Source organism: Doryrhamphus excisus, linkage group LG6 (assembly GCF_037039965.1).
Source record: "Doryrhamphus excisus strain RoL-2023G ecotype Guam linkage group LG6, RoL_Dexc_Guam_v1.1, whole genome shotgun sequence".
NCBI classification, from domain to species: Eukaryota; Metazoa; Chordata; class Actinopteri; order Syngnathiformes; family Syngnathidae; genus Doryrhamphus; species Doryrhamphus excisus.
Window position 1 is genome coordinate 8456456 of NC_136362.1, and position 16773 is coordinate 8473228.

At 38.7% G+C, this 16773-nt stretch overlaps 1 protein-coding gene across 7 annotated transcripts in view; it reads left to right on the forward strand.

Moving 5' to 3' along the window:
* ctnnd2b (catenin (cadherin-associated protein), delta 2b) overlaps positions 1–16773 on the forward strand; it is a 155375-nt gene that overhangs the window by 75008 nt on the left and 63594 nt on the right. For all 7 annotated transcript variants that reach the window (XM_058066029.2, XM_058066034.2, XM_078791346.1 and 4 more), the window contains 2 exons: positions 1817–1851; positions 3578–3694. In XM_058066029.2, coding sequence (XP_057922012.2) covers positions 1817–1851; positions 3578–3694 — 152 coding nt within the window. The remainder of the gene's footprint in view (positions 1–1816; positions 1852–3577; positions 3695–16773) is intronic.

The following is a 16773-nucleotide window of genomic DNA, read 5'->3' on the forward strand; positions in this document are numbered from 1 at the left end:
TTTGGTTCCATGTTTATGTAGCCATGGAACACAATATTACGTGTGGCTTGAAAAATCAGTTTAAAATGGCCGCTACTGAAGAGAAACTGAAGAGTTTTATTTTATTTTTTGTTTTTATTTTATAAAATAATTATTGTAATAATAAACACAGTGGGCATGGACTGAATGAATTAACAGTAGTGATGGGAATTTTTATCCTTTTAACAGAACGGTCTACTTATTTCATTGCTTCAATTGATTTATCACCAGGGTTCACTTCAAAGAGCCGACTCCAAGAATCGATTTCTTTCGACTTGAACATACTTCACACATTTGTTAGCTGAATTGTGAGCTAATTAAAAGGTACTATGTTTTGATTCCATGTTTATGTAGCCATAGAACACAATATTATGTGTGGCTTGAAAGATCAGTTTAAAATGGCCGCTACTGAAGGGGGACTGAAGAGTTAACTTCAATCAGAGTTTTTTTTATAATTTGACATTTAATAAAATAATTATTTTTTATTTATTTATTTATTTTTATTTCTTTAATTTTTTCATTTTATTTTATTTTTGTTTTTATTTTATAAAATAATTATTGTAATAATAAACACAGTGGGCATGGACTGAATGAATTAACAGTAGTGATGGGAATTTTTATCCTTTTAACAGAACGGTCTACTTATTTCATTGCTTCAATTGATTTATCAACAGGGTTCACTTCAAAGAGCCGACTCCAAGAATCGATTCGTTTCGACTTAAACATACTTCACATATTTGTGAGCTAATTAAAAGGTGCTATGTTTTGATTCCATGTTTATATAGCCATAGAACACAATATTATGTGTGGCTTGAAAGATCAGTTTAAAATGGCCGCTACTGAAGGGAGACTGAAGAGTTAACTTCAATCAGAGTTTTTTTAATAATTTGACATTTAATAAAATAATTATTTTTTATTTATTTATTTATTTTTATTTCTTTAATTTTTTCATTTCATTTTATTTTTTGTTTTTATTTTATAAAATAATTATTGTAATAATAAACACAGTGGGCATGGACTGAATGAATTAACAGTAGTGATGGGAATTTTTATCCTTTTAACAGAACGGTCTACTTATTTCATTGCTTCAATTGATTTATCAACAGGGTTCACTTCAAAGAGCCGACTCCAAGAATCGATTCGTTTCGACTTAAACATACTTCACATATTTGTGAGCTAATTAAAAGGTGCTATGTTTTGATTCCATGTTTATATAGCCATAGAACACAATATTATGTGTGGCTTGAAAGATCAGTTTAAAATGGCCGCTACTGAAGGGGGACTGAAGAGTTAACTTCAATCAGAGTTTTTTTAATAATTTGACATTTAATAAAATCTTTATTTTTTATTTATTAATTTTTTTTTTTAATTTTTTAAATTTAATTTAATTTTTTAAATTTTTTAAAATAATTATTTTAATAATAAACAGTGGGCATGGACTTAATGAATTAACAGTAGTGATGGGAATTTTTATCCTTTTAACGGAACGGTCAACTTGGCCCTTCAGATTATTTCATTGCTTCAATTGATTTATCACCAGGGTTCACTTCAAAGAGCCGACTCCAAGAGTCGATTCGTTTCGACTTAAACATACTTTACATATTTGTGAGCTAATTAAAAGGTGCTATGTTTTGATAGAATGTAGCGTATTGCTGTATTGTTGCGGCACATTGTGAAGCCGGGACAATAGAACACACAACAAACGTGTGTGTGTTTGTGTGTGTGTGTGTGTGTGTTTTCCTACCCTCATGTTCATGGTTCTAACCTTTGTATGCTTTCTGTCGTTTATCTTTTTCAGCTCAGCAGAGGAGAAATTTCGCTGGAACAACCAAGGTAGTAAATCCTTCCGCTGAAATCCCATCATAAATTTAATCTCATCCGACCATTGTTTGGATTCGGCTGCAGCTTTCTGCTGACGATGCGTATCGCGACGTGCTTTGTCAATGCGGCCGATTCAACGACGGCTGGTGAGGAATGCGTACCCCGGCTTCTTACTAGTCGTCGTGCATGTGTCGTTTTCCTACAATTATCTACCAAACAGAGTGCATGAAATGTCAATCACTTGATCTGACCTTCGGCATTCAAATGATCGCAACTTTACAAAAAAACAGGCACGCCGTCGCCTCCTGAACTGTTAAGAACTCCTCATCTCTGAATCCCAATTGGTTTAAAAAGGTGTTTGGCTGACTTGACGGCAAAGCTAAAAATCCAGCGTGCGCCACCGGAATTGGTTTCACCCGCGGTTCATCTTTGCACAATAGCATCAAGTGAAGTCAATAAAACTGTCCTCATAATCCACTGGCTAAAACCTCCTCCATTACGTAACGTAACGTAAAATGCCAAAAAATTGTTTTTTCATTCCTTGATTATACACACATTCAGTCTAGACCAGGGGTGGGCAAACTTTTTGACTCGCGGGCCGCATTGATATGACAAAATTTACGGGGGGGGGGGGGGCAGACTATATATTTTACACGTAACAGTCCACCTGGTATTATTGTATCTGTAAAATTGTCATGCAATCTGCTATTATTATTTATTATTTTATATTTATATTTTAATATTTTAAAAATAATAAAATATTATAATAATTACAATAAAATTAAAATAATAATTATTATATTATTATTATGTAAAATATGCAAATATAACAATAATATTATATATAATTAATAGAATAATTAGCATTAATATAATAATTATAATAATCATAATAGTAATAATTTCTAATAATAATTATAATAATCTAATAATAATAATAATAATTATTATTATTATTATGTGCTTGTGTCCCTTTTTTCAGGAGCACTTTGTAAACAACAGACCATGTCAAAAAACGAAATTGATAAAACCATCAAAAGGTTGGCTAAGGCCATGATGCCAGGTTGTATGTTGAGTTTCAATGAAATACTTTGGAAAGATTGGGCGGGCCGTATTCAAACACTTGGCGGTCCGGATGTGGCCCCCGGGCCATAGTTTGCCCACCCCTGGTCTAGACACGCACACTCACATAGCACAATCAGAGGTGCACAACACATACATATGACTGATACCAAAACAAGCAAAAAAAGGGCAGTTTGAGGGGTGAGAGGTTCATGTCACATCTTGATTATAAAGATAAATAAACAGATAAAAATAGAGGCAGCTAAGAATGCACATCATGGGACACACCTAATCCAGTTTCCGGTAAATGGTAAATCGGTACAGTCGTGATAACATGTCATATTTTTGAGTATTTCGGGAACTTCCTTCCTGGGTGCGACATATAGAGGAATGCTACACCTAGCTAACAAAAAGCTTCTTTGGCTAGTGGTCTGAAGCATTAACAACCAGTGTGGGCAGAAGCTAGTCGCTAACTGGCTAATAGCTAGCCGCCGCTGTAGTGGCGAGGTGTCACTACGCCAGTAACGTAGTTATTCGCCGTAACAATGTTCATAACCGTGTTAATAGTTAACTGGTTAATTTATATTAGGGATTAATTAGGGATAATTTTTATAAGGATTGTGGATGATAGGCACATGAAGCCGGAGCGTTAACATTTGCTGTTTTTGTTTTGCAGACGGACAGAAGGACATCGAGGATGAGCTGACAACAGGTCTGGAGCTGGTGGACTCCTGTATCAGATCACTCCAAGAATCCGGCATCTTGGACTCGCAGGACACGTCTACGGGAGATCGTAAGTAGGAAATTTTCTCGGAAAATAACAATTGTGTGATGGTCCATTGTTGAAGGTGTTGAATAGACGTTGAACAATATGGCTGCGAAACAAAACATGGCTTATTTGTTGATGTAGTGATTGTTTTTCACAGTTTTTTTTTGACGAAATAGCATGCGTTTATAGGGTACTTTCAAGCCAAATACTTCTTATAAAGGTTCATTCATAGCAGTCATCAGTGAAATGATCACTGCAAAGAACAGAACTGGAGGTGGTTCTTCTGTCTGGTTCCATTTTTATCTTAAAGCAACCTTTTTTTAAAATGAACATCCAGCAGCAACACAACATTTTGACATGAGTCCACCAGCTATATGGAGAAGCCTTTGTTTGTGTTATTTGTTTACCAATGGCGTCACTGGAGGTGGTTCATCTGTTTAGTTCTGTTTTTATCTTAAAGCTTCCTCTTTTGAAAATGAACATCCAGCAGCAACACAACATTTTGACATGAGTCCACCAGCTACATGGAGAAGCCTTTGTTTGTGTTGTTTGTTTACCGATAGCGTCACTGGAGGTGGTTCATCTGTTTGGTTCCGTTTTTATCTTAAAGTTTCTTCTTTTGAAAATGAACATCCAGCAGCAACACAACATTTTGACATGGGGCTACCAGCTATATGCAGAAGCTTTTTTTGTGTTGTTTGTTTACCGATGGCGTCACTGGAGGTGGTTCGTCTGCCTGGTTCCATTTTTATCTTAAAGCAACCTCTTTTTAAAATGAACATCCAGCAGCAACACAACATTTTGACATGAGTCCACCAGCTACATGGAAAAGCCTTTGTTTGTGTTGTTTGTTTACCGATAGCGTCACTGGAGGTGGTTCATCTGTTTGGTTCTGTTTTTATCTTAAAGCTTCCTCTTTTGAAAATGAACATCCAGCAGCAACACAACATTTGACATGAGTCCACCAGCTACATGGAGAAGCCTTTGTTTGTGTTGTTTGTTTACCGATAGCGTCACTGGAGGTGGTTCATCTGTTTGGTTCCGTTTTTATCTTAAAGTTTCTTCTTTTGAAAATGAACATCCAGCAGCAACACAACATTTTGACATGGGGCTACCAGCTATATGCAGAAGCTTTTTTTTGTGTTGTTTGTTTACCGATGGCGTCACTGGAGGTGGTTCGTCTGCCTGGTTCCATTTTTATCTTAAAGCAACCTCTTTTTAAAATGAACATCCAGCAGCAACACAACATTTCGACATGAGTCCACCAGCTACATGGAGAAGCCTTTGTTTGTGTTATTTGTTTACCGATGGCGTCACTGGAGGTGGTTCATCTGTTTGGTTCCGTTTTTATCTTAAAGCTTCTTCTTTTGAAAATGAACATCCAGCAGCAACACAACATTTGACATGAGTCCACCAGCTACATGGAGAAGCCTTTGTTTGTGTTGTTTGTTTACCGATAGCGTCACTGGAGGTGGTTCATCTGTTTGGTTCCGTTTCTTCTTTTGAAAATGAACATCCAGCAGCAACACAACATTTTGACATGGGGCTACCAGCTATATGCAGAAGCTTTTTTTTGTGTTGTTTGTTTACCGATGGCGTCACTGGAGGTGGTTCGTCTGCCTGGTTCCATTTTTATCTTAAAGCAACCTCTTTTTAAAATGAACATCCAGCAGCAACACAACATTTCGACATGAGTCCACCAGCTATATGGAGAAGCCTTTGTTTGTTTACCGATGGCGTCACTGGAGGTGGTTAATCTGTTTGGTTCCGTTTTTATCTTAAAGCTTCCTCTTTTGAAAATGAACATCCAGCAGCAACACAACATTTTGACATGAGTCTACCAGCTACGTGGAGAAGCCTTTCTTTGTGTTGTTTGTCTACGTTTGTTTACAAAATGGGACAGTACAGAACAAATTAAAACAATATAAGTTGATGAGTCACGTCAGGGACCCTGAGATCTTTCCAGCGCCACAGAGAGAACTTTTGAGAGGTATATTTTGGTGTTATGATCCCTCATCTCGCTTCTTCACTCAACTCGGCTCATTCTGTGTTGCCATAGAAATAGTAATAGCAGTATGGAGATTGCTCCTGGATTGTGGGAAATTATGCGCACCGCAGATGGCTGGAACATTTCCACACAAAAGTATTTGTGTGTCATATGCCTCAGCAGCTTGCTCGTCTCATTCTGGAGGACCGAAATGCTCCTTATTACGATTTCTTGGTGCAGGAACATGGTCTGGGCTGATTAAATGGACCTCATCCCATTCAGTGTAGGATGTGCAAGTCAGACTCAAATCTTGCTTTGTACGTTTTCTCCGGGTCCTCCGGCGATTCAAACCTGCAAAAATCAGCCCCAGTTGACCCATTACCCAAATGAGGACAGAAGGTATAACTACCACATGCGTTGTTTTGACCATTTTCTGTGTTTGTTGCATGCCGGTGGAGGACTGACACCGTGTTTGATGGCTGATTAGCAGATTTAGTGCGCGTCCGCTGGGTTTACAAACGCCCACTGTGTGTTTGTCTGGGCTCTCGCCGTGGGATGAGCTCAACACGGATATCTGCATTGAGGTTATGTCCTTCGGGAGACATACGAGATAGAAGTGGGAAAATCCTCCTGTAATAAAGACCTGTGATACTGTACGGGCGTCTCTAAAGGACTTCGGTTATGTTCACTGTCAAGACTCGAGATTGGAAGCAATGAAGGATCAGTAAACACAGTTGAAAGACGCAATCCTTAAGGATTAAGAAAGACGCAAAGTATCCTTTACACTCCTATTAACCGATATAGTAGATATAATCAGAGAAAATAAGATATAAATGAGGCATATAATAGACTCACATTGAAGAAAACCCAATTACCCCCTTGTAAATAACGTTTTTAGCATTATTAAAGCCCTCCAGACATGAGATAACACCCCTATAGTCACCTTCACACTCTTATTGCCCAATATATCAGAGATAATCACACAAAATATGACATAGAAGACATATAAAACCTGTTTACCCTCTTGTAAATACAGTTTTTAGCATAATTAGAGCCCTCCAGACATGAGATAACACCCCTATAGTCACCTTCACACTCCTATTGCCCAATATATCAGACATAATAACAGAAAATATGACATAGAAGACATAGAAAACCTGTTTACCCTCTTGTAAATACAGTTTTGAGCATAATTAGAGCCCTCTAGACATGAGATAACACCCCTATAGTATCCTTAACACTATTACCCGGTATAGTAGACATAATCAGAGAAAGTAAGACATAAATGAGGTATATAATAGACTCACATTGACGAAAACCTGCTTACCCCCTTGTAAATAGTTTACCCTATTGTAAATACAGTTTTTAAGCATAATTAGAGCCCTCTAGACATTAGATAACACCCCTATAGTCTCCTTAACGCTCCTATTACCTGATATAGTAGACGTAATCAGAGAAAATAAGATATAAATGAGGTATATAATATGCTCACGTTGAAGAAAACCTCTTGTAAATAGTTCAACCTCTTGTAAATACGGTTTAAAGCATAATTAGAGCCCTCTAGACATTAGATAACACCCCTATAGTCTCCTTAACACTCATATCAACAGATATAGTAGACATAATCAGAGAAAATAAGATATTAATGAGGTATATAATAGACTCACATTGAAGAAAACATCTTGTAAATAGTTTACCCTATTGTAAATACAGTTTTTAAGCATAATTAGAGCCCTCTAGACATTAGATAACACCCCTATAGTCTCCTTAACACTCCTATTAACAGATATAGTAGACATAATCAGAGAAAATAAGATATTAAAGAGGTATATAATAGACTCACATTGAAGAAAACATCTTGTAAATAGTTTACCCTATTGTAAATACAGTTTTTAAGCATAATTAGAGCCCTCTAGACATTAGATAACACCCCTATAGTCTCCTTAACACTCATATTAACAGATATAGTAGACATAATCAGAGAAAATAAGATATTAATGAGGTATATAATAGACTCACATTGAAGAAAACATCTTGTAAATAGTTTACCCTATTGTAAATACAGTTTTTAAGCATAATTAGAGCCCTCTAGACATTAGATAACACCCCTATAGTCTCCTTAACACTCATATTAACAGATATAGTAGACATAATCAGAGAAAATACGATATTAATGAGGTATATAATAGACTCACATTGAAGAAAACATCTTGTAAATAGTTTACCCTATTGTAAATACAGTTTTTAAGCATAATTAGAGAACTCTAGACATTAGATAACACCCCTATAGTCTCCTTAACACTCCTATTAACAGATATAGTAGATGTAATCAGAGAAAATAAGATATAAATGAGGTATATAACAGACACAAACGTTAGCATCCCTTGTTGTTGTTCCTTTTGTACTCGGGGGTGTCCATACAGTACTTCCTGTGGTGGCTGTAGTCTCATCCATGTGGCATAATGAGCTAGAGAGTACTTTTACATCGGAAAGGCCAGATAAAAGACAACACATTTTAAGGACTTGCTGGGCTTAAGGACATTTTGTACAATTACTTTTTCCCCTCAGACTCTCACTTTTTTCCCCCCTCATCCCGTCTGTTTAAAGTACGGCTGTCTCTTCTTCCATCTGTCGCTCCCTTGCATGTTTAATATTTATTTATCCAGCAGGTTTTTGTATTGAGAGATGAAAGATATGATATAGGATCTAGGGTCCCCGTGGAGGACTGTATAGCACGCGCGTGCCTACCGATCATTGCTGTTAATAAGTACGTGTTCATGTGTGCGTGTCCCCCGGACGCCGGGAACAGCAGGGCCGCCTGACACCTCGGCGAGGCGGGATTAGCATATCAAACCCCTGGAACCACTCCGCACGTCATCCGACAGTCACAACTCTCCCGTGGCGTGGACACCGGAGCACAACATGGTGGGCATCCGGAGGGCGGGGGGGGGGGGGGAAGATGCGAGTGCAGCATCTTGATGTGTGAATCTCAATGAGAAGCAACCGCATTGCACTCTGGGATTCAATCCTCCTTTTTTACATGATGGTTTAACTTCTGTGTGGACTGTGTGGATCTTCTCCGGGTACTCCACATTCCAAAAACATGCTAGGTTAATTAGCGACTCCAAATTGTCCATAGGTATGAATGTGAGTGTGAATGGTTGTTTGTCTATATGTGCCCTGTGATTGGCTGGCCACCAGTCCAGGGTGTACCTGATACATGTTTGTATCAGGTGCACCTTTTGGGTGTTAAGTTGCTATGTGATGAATTTAGTGCTGTTGGTAGGGACGACAACTGTAACTGTACACTGATATATTTACACATTTACACATTTGGCACCTCGACCTCATAGCTAGGAGACCCGAGTTCAATTCCACCCTCGACCGTCTCTGTGTGGAGTTTTTGCATGTTCTCCCCGTGCATGCGTGGGTTTTCTAAACCGGGTACTCCGGTTTCCTCCCACATTCCCAAAACATGCTAGGTTAATTAGCGACTCCAAATTGTGTCCATAGGTATGAATGTGAGTGTGAATGGTTGTTTGTCTATATGTGCCCTGTGATTGGCTGGCCACCAGTCAAGGGTGTTAAGTTGCTATGTGATGAATTTAGTGCTGTTGGTAGTGACAACATCATAACTGCAACTGTACACTGGTATATTTGCACATTTACACATTTGGCAGCTAGACTTCACAGATAGGAGACCCAAGTTCAATTCCACCCTCGACCGTCTCTGTGTGGAGTTTGCATGTTCTCCCCGTGCATGCGTGGGTTTTCTAAACCGGGTACTCCGGTTTCCTCCCACATTCCAAAAACATGCTAGGTTAATTAGCGACTCCAAATTGTCCATAGGTACGAATGTGAGTGTGAATGGTTGTTTGTCTCTATGTGCCCTGTGATTGGCTGGCCACCAGTCCATGATTACCTTCCTGTCAAAAAGTGATTGATGACCCCCACGTGGCATGATTTATGACCCCTGATTTATGAGCCCCACGTGATCTGGCGTGACATCATCATCATGCACCGGATATGACAACATCACCATGCATCGGATTGATGACCCCCACGTGGCATGATTTATGACCCCTGATTTATGACCTCATGACATCATCATCATCATGCACCGGATGTGACATCCGATGCATGGTGATGTTGTCATATTCGGCGCATGATGATGATGTCACACCAGATCACATGGGGGTCATAAATCATGTCACATGGGGGTCATCAATCACTTTTTGACAGGAAGGTCATCATTACATCTCTCAGGGTGTACCCCGCCTCTCGCCCAAAGTCAGATGTGTTAGGCCCCATCATACCCGTGACCCTTGTGAGGATAAGCGACATAGACAATGGATGGATGGATACATTTAGCCATTTTTATGCTTGAAAATGCTTCATTTAGCCAACAAAAAACAGTAACATTTGAGGGTGTATTCAGCCACGAAACAACTTCTACACCGTGACTGGGATTCCATCTGCTCACACGTATCACGCACACAAATTCCAAAGTCATTCCACACTTTTATCCCTGATCGTGATGCTCTGTTTGTACATTTCCCACATTAGAACGGTCCGAGATGAAAGTCCATGACATGGATTTAATAAGCTTTGCTTCTTACTTCTCCTTTTGGACATCTCAGGGAAGAACTACATTTAAATAAAACACTTCTATGCTAGGACTACGTTAAAAAGCCATAACATTTCAGTACCTGGAATCAAACTATCAAACCAAGTTTGCATCAATGTGGGTCTATTATATACCTCATTTATAACTTCTTTTCTCTGATTATTTCTACTATATTGGGTTATAAGAGTGTTAAGGAGGCTATAGGGGTGTTATCTCATGTCCAGAGGGCTCTAATTATGCTAAAAAACTGTATTTACAAAGGGTAAACAGGTTTTCTATGTCTTCAATGTCATATTTTCTATTATTATGTCTGCTATATTGGGCAATAGGAGTGTGAAGGTGACTATAGGGGTGTTATCTCATGTCTGGAGAGCTCTAATAATGCTAAAAACTTTATTTACAAGGGGGATAACCAGGTTTTCTTCAATGTGGGTCTATTATATACCTCATTTATATTGCATTTTCTCTGATTATGTCTACTATATTGGTTAATAGGAGTGTTAAGGAGACTATAGGGGTGTTATCTCATGTCTAGAGGGTTCTAATTATGCTAAAACTGTATTTACAAGAGGGTAAACGGGTTTTCTATGTCTTCTATGTCATATTTTCTATTATTATGTCTGCTATATTGGGCAATAGGAGTGTGAAGGTGACTATAGGGGTGTTATCTCATGTCTGGAGAGCTCTAATAATGCTAAAAACTTTATTTACAAGGGGGATAACCAGGTTTTCTTCAATGTGGGTCTATTATATACCTCATTTATATTGCATTTTCTCTGATTATGTCTACTATATTGGTTAATAGGAGTGTTAAGGAGACTATAGGGGTGCTATATCATGTCTAGAGGGCTCTAATTATGCTGAAAAACTGTATTTACAAGAGGGTAAACAGGTTTTCTATGTCTTCTATGTCATATTTTCTCTTATTATGTCTGCTATATTGGGCATTAGGAGTGTGAAGGTGACTATAGGGGTGTTATCTCATGTCTGGAGGGCTCTAATAATGCTAAAAACCTTATTTACACAGGGGTAACCAGGTTTTCTATGTCTTCAGTGTCTGATTTTCTCTTATTATGTCAACTATATTGTGTGATAGGAGTGTAAAGGTGACTATAGGGGTGTTATTTCATGTCTAGAGGGCTCTAATACTTTTGAAAAACATACTGTGTTTAGAAGGTTTTAACAGGTTTTCTATGTCTGACATCTTTTGTCTTATTACAGTATGTCTACTATATTGGGTACTGGGTGTGTGAAGGTGACTATAGGGGTGCTATCCCATGTCTAGAGGGCTCTAATTATGCTAAAAGAAAACTGTATTTACAAGAGGGTAAATGTCTTCTCTGTCATATTTTCTCTTATTATTTCTGCTATATTGGGCAATCGGAGTGTGAAGGTGACTATAGGGGTGCTATCTCATGTCTAGAGCGCTCTACTAATGTTAAAAACTATATTTAGAAGGTTTAATTTTCTCTTCTTATGGCTATAATATCAGATAATGGGAGTGAAAGGGGGACTATCGGGGCAAGCAACAATTTTCTGGAGTTACTGTTTCGTAGCCTCTGAATTGAGAGAGAAAAATTTGTTTTCCATTGAAAATGTCAGGCTTCCTTGTGACGGACATTAAGCGCCGCTGTCATTCTGTCCTCGGGTGACATATTTCTTTCCCTGACAGACGCAAATGAAGTCTCTAAGCACACACACACACATGCAGTCGAGTGCGTATCGCCAACACACTCGTAGCGGAAAGCGAATGCAGCGGAGCTCCTGAGCAGATTAGTGCGGCAGCAGGGTAAAACTTTAACCGTCATGCTTTATGCTTCATGCCATGCAGCGTGAATGTTGTTTGGGACTACGCATGCAGCTGACTGAAAATAGACAAGGTATGAAATATTCAAATGTGTCGATAGAGAATGCTTGCTGGGTATGATGTGGAAGGAACGACACTCAGCTTTGGGGGGAAAAGTGTTCCATTAAAGGAGGTTGCATGTATGATTCCATGGAAAAGATATGAAGATACAATCGTACCCACACCATTACCCATTTTTTTTTTCCAAAAACACATTGTCACATCCTTACAGTTTTTTCCACTCGCATCAGTGGGGCCTTCAGTCTTGGCCATCTGAGCGATTATGTATTTATGAGGCTCCCTGCAGGATCCACTACCGTATGAAATACACCTAAAGTGGCAACACAGTTTTAGTGCTGTGTGTGTGTGTGTGTGTGTGTGGTGGAGGCACTTCCATGCATGCATTGCATTAGAGCGTGTTGGCCCAATATGAGCCTATATTGGACACGGAGGCCTTGACCCACTAAACTCCCATAGCCCCCCCTTAGCTGAAAATCCCTTAAATGATGCAGTTCCACTCACTTGTAACGGCAGCCTTTCTCCGTACTTCATAGGGACTTCTCACTTTGCGCCAAATGCATTTCCAACGTGGTCGGCCATTAGCGTCCATTTTTATCTGTCCCATGCGCTCGGATGCACAGCGGGATGTCTGAGGTTCAACGCTATTTGCTCCTGATCCTCCGATAGATGTCCGCCAAAGAATCATTTGAAGTTACCATGCAATTAAAGGGTTTCAACTTTGCTTGAATGTGTCATATATTGTGTGTACGCACTAAAAAATGATGCGTTCAAAAAAATAATGCAACCGCTAGGTTACTAGACCACCAGCCCAGTGTTGGGATAGTCTATTTTAAACCAGCAGTTGAGTTAAAAATGGTCTATTATGCTCATTATGGGCTCTTTGTATTGAGTTGTGGACTCCTATAGAGCAGCTACACACAATAAAGCTTTGTAAGACCTTCCACAATCTGCACCTACTCCAGCTGGAATTCCTTGGATTGCCAAAAAGCTTTTTTTTTTTTCATTTATTCCACCCACAGCCCACCTCCGGGCACGCCCACTCTGCTGTGATTGGTCCCACACAGCTTGTACGCCCATATCAGGAAGTCATTGTCTGGATGGGCGTTTAACGCCATCCCGAGCTTCTTTCAGAAAATGAATGAATGAATTAATAAATGACTCATTTGAGTGTTAAGTTGCTGTGTGATGAATTTAGTGCTGTTAGTAATGTGTTTTTTTTTTTAAAGACGACACAGTGTGTCAGACGGCTGACCTCTTGAGATTTTCGATGGGTTGACAATTTTTGACTCCAATTTTTTGGACTCCAAATTGTCCATAGGTATGAATGTGAGTGTGAATGGTTGTTTGTCTATATGTGCCCTGTGATTGGCTGGCCACCGGTCCAGGGTGTACCCCGCCTCTCGCCTGAAAACAGCTGAGATAGGCTCCAGCACCCCCCCCCCCCCCCCAACCCCCCCATGACCCTCGTAAGGACAAGCGGTAGAAAATGAATGAATGAATGAATTTATGTAAAACAACCAATTTTTTTTTCTTTTTGATATTTGGGCTGTCACAAAATTAAAAAGTATTTGTGTTAAAGTAAAAGTCACGTTTCAAATGTGTCTTTTCTCCCTTTTTTTTTTTAGTCAGGAACTGATATTTTCCTGAAACTTCCCTATGTAGTACTGCTGATTATTAAAGAACAGAAAAAGGTAGAAACAAACTTTTTTTTCCCGATGACCGACAAGACTCTAAGCTTTATTTTGGTAGGTTCCATGTTTACATTACATTACATTACTTTAGTACACCGGAACTGAAAGATTAGAATTTTGAAACATGGCTTGGCTCATACAATTACTGCTTTTTTTCCAACTTTTGCTGTTGTTTTTTTAAGTTCTTTTGTTTAATTTTTTATTTTTATTTTTTATTATCATGCATTTATGAAATATTGACTTAGGGTGAATGAAACGTGTTTTCACGATGGTTAGAAGATACTAGGTTGTTCATACGTGTGCTTCTTCCTAATATTTCATGCTGAAAAAGGTGCCTATAATTAACAGGCCTTGATGGGACACGTCATTACTATCATGGCCAAAGTCATCAAGCATGCATGAAACATTTAACAGCGGGTAAGAGTAATGAGAGAGCGTCTGCCCTCCCACTTTCCTCCTCTGAGATTTCATTTAGGATCACTTTTCACTTTTTGACTTTTTCATCCATCCGGGCAAATGCATGCTTTTCCAGTCTCCACCAAAACCTTCATATCTCGTCCATTCAAGAGTCTTTATTGTAATGGTAATGGTAATGGTTTTATTTAATTGTTTTTCATTTTTTGTAATTATTTTTTTTTACAATCAGTAACTGTTACATTTGTTCACTTCCTGCTTTCCTAATATAATTTAAGTTATTTTTATTTTATTTTTTTAATTTAATAAAAAAAACGTTTTTTTTAATGGTTTTATTTCATTTGAACATGCATCAGATTACAATTGAATGCATCACATAATCAGTTCACAGTTCCACATGTCCAAAAGGAGTAGGAAGAAGCAAAGCTTATTAAATCCTACCCCTCCATCTGGTACTTTTACAATCAGTAACTGTTACATTTGTTCACTTCCTGCTTTCCTAATATAATTTATGTTATTTTTATTATATATTTTTAATTTAATAAAAAAAATGTTTTTCATTGTTTTGTAATTTTTTTTTAAATTTTTTAATGGTTTTATTTCATTTGAACATGCATCAGATTACAATTGAATGCATCACATAATCAGTTCACAGTTCCACATGTCCAAAAGGAGTAGGAAGAAGCAAAGCTTATTAAATCCTACCCCTCCATCTGGTACTTTTACAATCAGTAACTGTTACATTTGTTCACTTCCTGCTTTCCTAATATAATTTATGTTATTTTTATTATATATTTTTAATTTAATAAAAAAAATGTTTTTCATTGTTTTGTAATTTTTTTTTAAATTTTTTAATGGTTTTATTTAATTTGAACATGCATCAGATTACAATTGAATGCATCACATAATCAGTTCACAGTTCCACATGTCCAAAAGGAGTAGGAAGAAGCAAAGCTTATTAAATCCTACCCCTCCATCTGGTACTTTTACAATCAGTAACTGTTACATTTGTTCACTTCCTGCTTTTTTTTTTATTTATTTATTTATTTTTTTTTAATAATGTTCCTCGTACCTAAGTATGAAGTGATATGACCATACAATGACATAATGGGTACCATTATTGTACACCAATAACTCGCCTCAGTGGTACTGCAACATGACGTTTTACACGGCAACAAAGAAAAAAAAACATACTCAGCATCACTACAGACCAGGCTGTCTCTTCTCTGTTGCCTTCATGGCAAGAATTTTCATGCCAGGCCAAGTGAAAACAATCATTCCACAAAAGGCTACACCGTTCTCATGCAACTGCTGTCAGATGTTTGGTGAACTGGGGCAGAAAAGCGTCACAAGAAGGTAGAACGTCATCCGGAAAGGCGGAGAAGGTGAAAAATGAAGCTAGAAAAAGAATGTTTTAAAAAGGAGGTCAGAAACTTTTAGAGATGATGGGGTCACAGAGCATTACAGGCGAGAATAGCAGAGTAGATCAGACACAAATGGCTGTCTTTGGAGAAAGAGGACACCCAGTTGTTGGATTTTGGACTGGATTTCAGCCTTTTTGTTCTGTTATTGTTATAAGCTCTGGTCAGAACCGATTCTATTGTATTTCTAGTGTATTTTTTCGGGCGAGAGGCGGGGTACACCCTGGACTGGTTGCCAGCCAATCACAGGGCACATATAGACAAACAACCATTCACACTCACATTCATACCTATGGACAATTTGGAGTCGCTAATTAACCTAGCATGTTTTTGGAATGTGGGAGGAAACCGGAGTACCCGGAGAAAACCCACGCATGCACAGGGAGAACATGCAAACTCCACACAGAGATGGCCGAGGGTGGAATCGAACTCGGGTCTCCTCGCTGTGAGGTAACCACTCAGACGGCCCGGTACATTAAACTGCCAAATTTGAGCCGTTGTTTCCAAAAAGTTTTGACAGTCACAAACCTTTGCGTGCAGTAACACACGGCTATGTTGCATTCAATGATCACCAAATACAGTGGGAAATCTCAACGCCCGAGGAAAAAGTGCGATCAGTAAAGCATGGAGACATAAAGATATAAAAATGGCGTCCGAGAACATGCAAACTCCACACAGAGATGGCCAAGGGTGGAATCGAACTCGGGTCTCCTAGCTGTGAGGTAACCACTCGACCACCGGAACATTAATCTGCCAAATTTGAGCCGTTGTTCCCAAAAAGTTTTGACAGTCGCGGCTTCACAAACTTTTGCGTGCAGTAAAACACGGCTATGGTGCATTCAAGGATCACAGAATACAGTGGGAAATCTCAACGCCCGAGGAAAAAGCGTAATCAGTGAAGCATGGAGACATAAAGGTATAAAAATGGCGTCCGAGAACATGCAAACTTCACACAAAGATGGCCGAGGGTGGAATCGAACTCGTGTCTCCTAGCTGTGAGGTAACCACTCGCCGCCGTACAGACGGCCCGGTACATTAAACTGCCAAATTTGAGCCGTTGTTACCAATAAGTTTTGACAGTCACAAACTTTTGCGT